General features: G+C 46.9%; 1 protein-coding gene across 1 annotated transcript in view; it reads left to right on the top strand.

Annotated features, from left to right (window-relative positions):
- Positions 1-4,753: 4,753 nt before the first annotated feature.
- The window catches only part of LOC102462555 (zona pellucida-binding protein 1-like), a 56,419-nt gene continuing 50,402 nt past the window's right edge, over positions 4,754-10,770 (top strand). The window contains exon 1 of the mRNA XM_075921585.1: positions 4,754-4,884. Coding sequence (XP_075777700.1) covers positions 4,803-4,884 — 82 coding nt within the window. The 5' untranslated portion in view covers positions 4,754-4,802. The remainder of the gene's footprint in view (positions 4,885-10,770) is intronic.

Raw genomic sequence — 10,770 nt, 5'->3', positions numbered from 1 at the left:
ACCCCAAACCTCTCATCCATCATGCCACCCCAGAGTCCGCAACTTCAGCTGGAACCAGAGTGCTCACCTCTTCCCCACACCCCAACTCTCTGCCCAGCCTTGAGCTCTCTCCTGCTCTCTGAACCCCTCATTTCTGGGCCCACCTGGAGCCCGCATTCACAACCCAGAGCCTATTGCCCCTTCCACACCCCAACCCCGTGCCCCAGCTCATTGAAAGTGAGCGAGAATGGGGAAGAGCAAACGATGGAAAGAGGAGGAGATGATGTAAGCAGTGGCATAGCCTTTGAAAAGGAATGGGGCACGTGTAGTGCCTAGGAGAAGAAATGGTGCATCTTTTGAGTGTACCCGTTATTTTGAAATATAACTCACTCGCTATTCTGACGTTCCTGTACAGGACATTTTGGAATAGTGATTTATTTTGAAATAAATGCTGTGTAAACAGCGCCAAATTATGAAATAAGCTATTTCGAAATAAGATCAAAATAAGATACACATAGCTCAAATTGCATATCTGATTTTGATCTACAGTGCAGATGCACAACAGTACTACTCATAGTTTTTAAAGTTACAGACTAACACGGCTACCCCTCTGAGACTTTGTAACAACAGGGGTGAAGGAGAACTGCTGGAGCCAGGTCAGAAAGGACATCTTTGGCCAGAGAAGGACTTCATCTGAAATAACAACTAGTCTGTAAGTACCTACATAGGAAACAAACATTTGCTATTAAGCTCTTCAATCTAACAGAAAAAGGTTTAACACAATCCAATGGCTAGAAATTGAAACTAGAAAAATTCAGACTGGAAACGAGGCATAATTCTTTAATAGTGAGAGTTATTAATCATTGGAATAATTTACTAGTAGTCATGGTGGTTTTTATAAAACATATGCTTTACGAATTATTACGTTATAGTTCTATGGCTTGTGTTTACCAGGAGGTCCGACTAGAGCAGGGCTACTCAACTTTGGAAGCCCCAGGAGCCACAATGATACTCGCAGCACATGCCGAAGGCCGCAACTTAAGTGTGGTTGCATATACATGCAAATATATATATGCAAATATATGTAAATAGGTTATTTCACACTGATGGACATAAATAAAAAAATTAAGGCAAGACTACACAACACGCAGGCATCATTTAAGTCAGTTCTGCTGCTATTAATAAAATGCAATATTTACCCAATTTCCACCCATACAACAGCACTTTTAATGAGCAATGACAGTTCAGGAATTTAACCATTAAAACTCATATCAACAGAAGACCATTATATTGACTACTTTTTTGTTTTGGGTCCCACCCGCAGGCCGCGTGTTGCACCTCATGTAAACCCAAACCACACTGTGGGCCGCAAACAGGCTGCGGGCCGCATTTGGCCTGCAGGCCGCGTGTTAAGTAGCCCTGAACTAGATTATCACAATATCCAGAGTGGGGAATAGCCTTGACATCTTGCTTGTCCTGTTTTAAAAAACAGGTTCAGCCTAGGATTCATTTAATGTTTGTTTGTTTGTTTTTTTGCTTTGTCACTATGGGCCTCACAAATGTCTAAACTAGCTTTTTCCCCCTGAAAATCTTCTAGTAATTGTTAACACCAAAGAAGTTTTATAGGTTATAACAATGCTGATATAGACAAGCACCAGCAGTTGGTGGTGTTTTAATTAGGGCTGTCAAGTGATTAAAAAATGTAATCACTATTAATCACGTGATTAAAAAATTTAATCGTGATTAATCATGTGCACCTCCCCTTTGAAACTCCACGGTGGCATTTCAATAGGGCAGCGCTGCATGGAGCCTGGGATATTCCGGGGAAATGCTGCGGGGAGCCCAGGATCAGCTGGGGAGTCCCCCTCCCCAGCTGACCCCACACTCCATGGCTGTCCCTCTGAAAGGTGCACAGGCAGCAGCTGCCCCTTTAAAAAGCCACCTGGGGGTTTTTAAAGTGGCAGCGCCACTGTGCAGTGTTGTCACTATATTATAGAGGCAGCTGGGGGGGGGAGGGAGATATCGACTAGTTTTTTGCATCCTTAGTGCATACTAATGATTCTTATCAGCCTCTTTTAACTATTTAGTCTTTAAGGTGCTAATAGACTATTGGTTGTTTTTTAAGTTTTTCCTGTTAGACTGGCTTGGCTATTCCTTTGAAACTTATCTACCCACTGTCTTCCCTCCCCCCCAAATATTTTTCCTTCTCTCTTCCCCCCTTCGTTTATTCTTGGTTCTAGACTTCCAACGCCCCGGTCATCTGAAGAAGTGGGCTGTGCCCACAAACGCTCATGATACCATCTACATGTTCGGTTAGTCTTTAAAGTGCTACTAAACTATTTGTTGTTTTTTAAGTATAACGTAGAAACATCGGACTGGAAGGGACATTGGAGAGTACCCTGCACCCATGGCAGGACTAAGTATTATTTAGACCAGTGGTCCCCAACCTTTTGAGGTTGTCGGGCGCCGGGGGCGTGGCCGTTCGCCCGCCGGGCGCCAAGGGGTGGGGACACTTGCGCGCCTGGGGGCGCCCCCGCCATAGCCGCATGCCTGGGGGCGGCCGCCCCTATAGCCGCATGCCCGGGGCTGGGGCCCCCCCATAGCCACGCGTCTGGGGCCGGGGCCCCCCCGTAGCCACGCGCCCGGGGCCCCCCCATAGCCACGTGCCCGGGGCTGCCGCTCCCCTCCCCGCAAGCGGTGCACGCCCGGGGCCGGCGCTTCACCCCCTCCCCCCCGCGCGCCCGGGGCCGGCGCTTCCCCCCCCCCCCCGCAAGCGCCGCGCACCCGGGGCCAGCGCTTCCCCCCCGCAAGCGCCGTGCGCCCGGGGCCAGCGCTTCCCCCCCCCGCAAGCACCGCGCACCAGGGGCCAACTCTCCCCGCAAGCGCCGCGCCATGTGCCTGGGGCCAGGCCAGCCCTGAGCACCTGGTGGGCACATGCAAATGCCCCCGCGGCAGGCACCGTGTTGGGGACCACGGATTTAGACCATTTGAAACTTGTCTGTTTAACCTGCTCTTAAAAATCTCTAATGATGGAGAATTCAAAACTAGGCAATGTATTCCAGTGAGCATATTTAATTCTGGGTCATATTAATAGGAGTGTTGCATGTAAAATATAGGCAGTAACTGTTCTGTTCTACTCAATGGTTAGGTCTCAGCTGTAGCTCTGTTGAATTCCAGGTATTACACTTTAGGGAAAAAATGGATAAATTGGAGGGAGTCCAGAGGACATCACCAAAATTATAAAGCATTTAGAAAACCTGCCCTATAAGAAAAGATGGAGGAGGACCTGACACTCATTAAACTCATTTAAGGGATGCTATAAGGAAACGCATATTCAATTGGTCTCCATGTCCACTTAAGGTAAGGCGAGAAATAATAGACATAGTGTACAGCAAGGGTGATGTACATTAGCCATTAGGAAAATCTTGCTAAATGTAAAGGTAGTTAAGCTCTAAAATAACCTTGCAAGGGAAGTTGTGCAGTTCTGTCATTGATGTTTTTAAAGAAGTTAGACAAAGCCATCAGTTGAAGTTTAACAAAGTGGTGCTTAACCAGGGATACCCATATCTTTGGGGATATGCAATCTTTTGGGGTTTCATCAACTCAGCAAGATATTTGCCTAGTTTTACAAGCTACATAAAAAACACTACCAAAGTCAGTTCAAATTAACATACAACTTGTTTATATTGCTCTATAAACTGGAATGTAAGTACAGGTTGGACGTCCCTTGCCTGGCACCGATAGGATCTGACTAGTCCCGAACAAGATAATTTGCTGGACATGAGCAGGTCTCCTGTCACCAGCCCCCAACAGGCAGGGGCTGCCCCCCAACTTGGCTGGGCTGCTTGACAGTGTTCCCTCTGTTTGTTTCCATCCATGTGTGGAATACATTTTGTTCTTTACACAGAAGCATGTGTAGATGTGCACCTACAGTAGAAAAAAGCTGCCAGCTGCGGGTGCTCTGCTGATTGGCTGTGCAGCACCTGAATCTTTCCTGGGCAGCTGCATGAGTGCTCAGCTTACATGGACTATTGCTGCCGAGCTTCTGCCTGCTCCTTTGGCAGCACAGGCTCTGGCTCCTGCTGTGGGAATTCAGCCCAGCACTTCCAGGGGCTGCCACAGGGCTCGAGCCCTGCCATGCTGCCTTCAGCCAGGCTGCCAACTCTATTGCACTGCCCTGCTGGCCCTCCTGCCCTTAGGCTCCCAGGCTCTCTGCTCCAGGAGCATCCATAGTCCAGCAAGAACAGGGCTGTTGCTGGACCAGAGAGTGCCGGTTTTTGGAGGTACACCTTGTACAATATTTGTATTTTAATATATGATGTAATGTAATGAAAACGGTATTTTTTCAGTAATAATATGCGGTGGCATTTTTGTATATTTATGTCTGATTTTGTATGCAAGTCATTTCTAAGGGAAGTGAAACTTGGGTTTTATACAAGACCAAACACACGCCTGAAAGACACTGGTCTGGCAGGTTTGCTTTGGTTGCCCCACTGTACGGGTGGCTGAATGTCCATGACTCCATGCAGTCCCCTTGTCCCATCCAGTCCCACATTTCGTGCAGCCTGTGCTGTGCCACCATAAACGGGGATTCGCAGCGGTGCAACTTCCCCCGCTGGAACAAGGGCAGCTTGCGCCCGACCAGGCAACATGTTACCCCTGGCGCTGCGCGGAGGGGGCTGGCACACGCGTAGCCACAGCGCTCGCAGCAGCCCCTGCGCAGGCTCGCTCGCTCTTCTGCCCCCTCGGCGCGCGCGCTCCGAAAGCTCCTCGCGTTCTGTTACCGGGGGGACTTCGGCGCGAGGCGGGGAGCGCGCGGCGCCATGGAGCTAACGGCCCCTCCGCGGCCAGGCTGGGTCTTCCTCTCGCTGGCGGCCGCGGCGCTGCTGCTCCCGGGGGCGGCGGGTGAGTAGCGGCCCGGGGAGGGGGGGGCAGCACCGCCCGCCCCTAGCGACCAGGGAGCGAGGAGGCGCCTCTCCTGAGTGACAGGCGTGCGCGTCCCCGTGGCTTCCGGGCGCGCTTCACTGGCTCGGGCCGGCGCCGCGGCCCCGCTGATGGCCCAACCGGGCGCGCGCGTCGCTCCGCCGCTAGGGGCCGCCCCGCCGCGCGCTGCGCTCCCAGCGGTCCCGGGCGGGGGAGCGGGAGGACCGGCTGAAGGGGAACCGGTCCCTGGGCAGCGGGGCCCGCCCGGCGGCGCCAGCGCCCCTCCCCCGCAGCGCCGAGACGCCGCCTCCTGCGAGTTGCTCGAGGCCGCTTCGCTGTCGGGTGTTTCCCTCACTCGCCCCTCAACGCTCGGCCCAACGGGCCGCTGCCAGACAGGCTCGTCATCCCCGCCGCCTGCGCCGCGCCGTGGCTCCACGGGCGCGGCTTCCCTCCTCTGCCCCGCTCTTACTGCGGGGGCTGGAGTGCAGGAGCTCCCGCTGGCCTGTAGGCGTAATAACAGCCACATGACACGGCTTCCACTTTCAGCACCCCCGCAGCAGTCCCGAAACTTTGTCCTTTTTCTCATTGCTCCTCTCTTCAGCTCTGATCCATTTGTGGTTAGTCCCCTCCTCCCCTCTCCATGGACCAACGGTGAACTTTTCTTTTGCCAGAGTCATTGCTCATGTTCAAAAAAACACATCTGCACTGCTACAGTTCTCAGTTTTATCTAAGTGTTTTTTCCAAGCCTCAAACCATAGGTGACTCTTGGTAGCATTGGGTAGGGAGGGATGTTAGCGACTAATTGACTAGTCAACTGACAGATAAACAGGAGCTTAACGATTAGCACTATCGATTAGTCACATTCCCCCAGCCGCTGCATTGTACAGCTGAGAGAAGCTGGCAGGTGAAGGTGCTGCGCTGGGTCAGCAGTCCCTTCACATGTTTCTTTTTGTTCATCACACACATACACGCGCACGTGCGCAGTATGGCTACACTTGATCATAAGCATAATCTTGCCCACACACCATTCCGCTCACCAGCTGATTCGAACCAGGAAGTGTGGACCAGGCCGCATTAGTTCGAGTCAAACCCCTTGGTTCGAACTAACATTACTCCTCATTTTTTGAAGAGTAACATTAGCTCGAACCAAGGGGTTTGATTTGGACTAACGCGTCCTGGTGCGCACTTCTTGGTTCGAATCAGCTGGCGAGCACAATGGTGCGCGAGGGAGATTATGCTTATGAAGCACGGGATATTTAAATCCCCGCTTCTTTAGCAATTTCGGTCGGCTACATTTGCATCCCTAGTTCGAACTAGGGAGCAAGTGTAGACGTACCCACACACACAGATACTAGCTGCCACTTAGCATTGCACAGTCTAGGGAAGCCACACACAAAGGCACCAAGTCAGTCCCTGCTTCGTGCATTTCTTTTCTTTCAGCCTGGGGGGTGGGTGTGTGTGTGTGTGTGTGTGTGTGTGTGTGTGTGTGTGCGCGCGCGTGCGTGCGCGCTGATGAATGAAAAGAAATGTGTGGAGCTGGGACCAACTCAGCACCTTACGCAGCAGCTTCCCTAGGCTGTGCAATACAGAGCCGCAGTTGAGGAGATTGTGCTGTGAACCGGCACTAGCCAGACTGAGCACTGTCGACTAACTCTGTTGACTAATTGATTAGGAAAATAATGGCATTTTAACATCCCTTCTCGGGGTGCTCCAGGTCCATGTATCCCTACCTAAATTTTAATTGCTAAATGGAGTGACCTCATATGCCCCCTCTCTGCACTTCCTCACCTGGCAGGCTCCAGTATCCCCACCTCAGTTCCTTGAGTTCTTATATGAAACACTCTGCATGTAACTACCCCCCTCCCTGGTAAATTTTTAGCCCACCTGGTCTCAAGAAAAGCTTAAATAAATGTTCCAAATGTACAATAAAGGTTCAAAAACAGATGGCAAATAGGAATAACCCAAAAATATGTATTTTGAATATCTCATTATTTTAAACCATTCATGATTATTAAACAATTGGGATTGGGAAGCAGGTCACTTTGGGAAGCATTTAGATTGGAACCATACCTTCCTTTTTTGTTTTTTGTCCAATGTTTGTGGGATTCTGTCTTTTGACTCAAAACTCTCTTTTGGCAGAAAGCTATTAATTTTCAACCCATTTTATTTTTCATACAATTAAATGTATATATTGTGCTATATAATCTTACAATTTAATAGAAAAATTATATACTTTTGGTACCATATAGGTAACCCATTTGATCGAAACGTTATGGAGTTATGCTTTCTGTTGTAGCATACTCACAGAACTTCATAGTCCTATCTTTGAAAATATCCCTCTTTCTATCAATTAAACAAAATGGATAATCCCTCACAAATTAGGAGTATGGTTAAATTAAATTCAGAAGTGCTTCAGTTATATTCAGTGGGATATAATGTGGGCTTTATATATGATACTCTGGTTTTCATGTCTTTTCAGCCTTGTTTAGTGATCAAAATGTGGGAATCATTTGTCCTTGCTCACAAGTAAACAGACACATGACTGCATGATATATCATTTATATTCTCCATTATCATTAGTGGTTGGTTCAATTGTTTTTCTCTATCCTTGATATTCAGACCTTGAGGTTATCAAACTGGTTAAAGCATAATTTGAATACCCTAGAATTATTCTGTTTTCATTTTAAAATCCCAGAGAAGATTAGCGCTAAAGACTTTGTGAGTGTGTATCCTCAAGCAGGCAGCCAAGGGATGTAATGTAAACCTTGAAACACAGTTGGGATTTGAGAAATTAGCTGCGGGACTAAGGGTGAGTACAAACTGTCCCATAGGGGTTCCCTACTGTCCACCACTGGTGAAAGGTCCCATGATTTCATATCTTGGTGAGATACAAGAGTGGGGAAGTGAAGCATGTGAAGCACAATCATGTTCAGATGGTTCTTTGATGCAATTTGAAAGGATACCGTCTGCAATGTGCTCACCTGGCTTGCGTTATGTGCTCACCTGGCTGGGAAGGATCATGGGGTTAGGGGGCCAATGGAGAGATCCAGTGGGCCAGGGGTGAGAAGTGGGCAGGATGCACAATCTGGTAGAAGTATATCCAAATAACAGTCAGTAAAGCATCCCTCACTTCCTGAAGTACAAGCAGGGAAGTATGAAGGACAGCGATCTCCATGCACTGAGTAACGGGATCCACCCAGTCTCCCCAGTCATAATCCAAGAGGTCTCTGATCCTGTTGACTTCTGCTAGGACCAGCCTCTGATCCTAGAAGAATAAATGTGTTTGCTTAGGAAGAGCTGTGTGGTAACTTAACTGTGTGTAATTACTGTGTATAGCAGGGGTGGCCTCTAACTGATAAGAAGAAAAAGAGACACTGCCACTTGCACATGGAGTTGTAGATTGTGTAGCAGGAGCTCTGCAAGGAGGTCTGCCCCTCTTGGAGCCCATCAAAGACCTGGTCACCCAAAGCAGCTTCCAGGTATGGAGAAGGACCTGGTAGAAGACCGACAGCTTGGAGAGGTCTAGTAGAAGACCTCTTTGATGGAGATAAAGGAACTGCTGGTCATGTTGGAGCCCTTGGAAGCAACAGAGGAAAGTGTGCGCTAACGTGCTCACGCTGGAGTACCTGCATCATAGAGAAGCTCCTGCAGGATCTGGAGGCAGAAGACATGGACCTGTATGTGCAGGCACATCAGGCCCTGCCCTACCTCTTCCAGGGGAAGATGCAGAACTGCAGAGACCCAGTGTGTCAGTCGGATCCAGGGAGAGTACGATAGTGTAGAACTCGCCTGCTCACACAACTTCACCGGATCTGTGATGGAGTGCCATCCTCTTCCAGAAGGCAGATGTGCTTTTTAGCCTCCCTCTTCTTCTACAGGGCCCTGGGGCAACACCCCCTTCTCTCTGGCAGTGGACCTGATTAGAGAACATTACAAAAAGACTACTACCCATTACAGTATATACCAAGAGAAAGTTCTAAAGAAAATCTGATTTTTGACACCTAACCGCCCCCCTCAAAATTGCAAAATATAAACACTGAATACATGAAATGAATAAGCCCCTAAAACCAGAAATCCTGCTTATAACCAAGTACTGCTTTTAACTTTGGTAGAGTTACTGTTACATATATATTGCTGCAAGTGAGATCAGAATCAGTTTTCAAGAGGCATCAGAATTCACCTACAGTGTCTCACCGTAAATGTTCCCATGATTATTATTTTTATTAAAGTAGCAGCTAGGAATCCTAGTTATGAGCCAAGACCCTACAGAAATAGGTCTTGTACCACCACAATTCAGTTACATCTCCATTTAAGGGGCCGAATTGGCTGTGATATTCAGAGAAAGAGGAGATGATACAGCTGTTGAATCAGCATGAAACTTTGAACATTTACAAATCTAGAGAAAGGCAGCTTTTCAGATCTGGATGTTACTGATTTTTGTCTGATAAAAATAAGAAATATGGGGCCTGATTCTCCATACTGTTATGCTGTTTTTACTCTAATTTAAGTTATACTAACTAACTAACCAACCAAAAACAAAACAGAGTAATGGTATTAGAGAGTCAGGGCTTTTGCATTGGTTTGAGCTCTGTCTCTTTTTGGTTGCATTCCTACTTACTGTATTGGAGGTTAGACAAGAATGACTTATTTTGGGTGTACCATGAGGAAAGGGTTGAAATACCTATCATGACTGCATTCACCATTAAATTGACTCTAGTGTCGTTGTTGCTATAAATAAGAGATATTAAATGTTATAACTTCTTATAGTTAAGAGCGGTGACTCAGCAAAGACCTTTGATCCTTCTGTCTTATTCTGATCTGTCTTTAATACATAACTTCCCAGGATTCCTTTATTATTTTGTCTTTTTATAGAATTTTCTTATTAAGCCCTCTTCCTTTTATTTGGAATGTTTGCACCATTTTAGACAGAAAATTTTACATACAACATAAAACCCCATTGTGCTGATGATTAAATTACTATGTTTGTTGAAGCTTGTACAACACTTTGAAGATTAAAACTATGTATCTTAATATATAAATAGTTATGTCTAGCAGTACATGGATTACTCTTCATATAAATTCTCACTGAAATATACAACATTTTTGTAACTAGAATTGCCAGTATGTTTGAAAGTATAAGTTTTCTCTGTTTGTCGTTTAACTTAATTTAACATCTAAAATATTAAGATATAATTTTAACTGTGAATGCACAATGTCCTCTGTCATAAAGAACTGGACTATCAGATTACATAGGAAATTACTCTGTCAGGAATCAATTCTTGTAACCAGAAAGCTATTTTAAAACTACATTTAATTTAGGTCACATATTTAACTTGTTCAGTATTGTGTATAGTTAGTGTGTTTAATTGTATTAGGCTATTGCATTATTAAGTCATCAGTCTCTTATTCCATGCAGAAGGACCCAACATAACTTCAAAGATTCCTCATGCACAAACTAGATGGTGGAGTATTTGATTAGCATGCTGGTTTTGCTAGAATTGAGCTTTTAAGTGTTGAAATATTGACTTGATGAAATCAAGAGGAGCTAAAATGTTGCGTTTTTGTTCTCTTAAGTAACCACCGCATTATGCTGTGGTTGATTTATACAGCATTACTGGCTAATTTTTAGTCAGCCTAGGTGATCTGCTCCTTTTTTCCAGATTTGAAGTGTACTTATATGGAACTAGCACATTTACCCAGTGTTGCTTGGGTCATTAAGGGGTTGGGGCAGAGGGCTGTGGGTAATGGAGGTTAGAGGAGGGGCTCAGGACAGGGGAGAGAGTGTGTGTGGGGGCAGGTGAGTGCAGCGAGCAGGGGGGCTGAGCCCCCCTTCCTAAGATTTGTATCAGGCATGCTTGCTCTTCCTCT

This window comes from Pelodiscus sinensis, chromosome 2, assembly GCF_049634645.1.
Source record: "Pelodiscus sinensis isolate JC-2024 chromosome 2, ASM4963464v1, whole genome shotgun sequence".
NCBI classification, from domain to species: domain Eukaryota; kingdom Metazoa; phylum Chordata; order Testudines; family Trionychidae; genus Pelodiscus; species Pelodiscus sinensis.
This window is presented reverse-complemented; position numbering and strand designations above follow the sequence as displayed.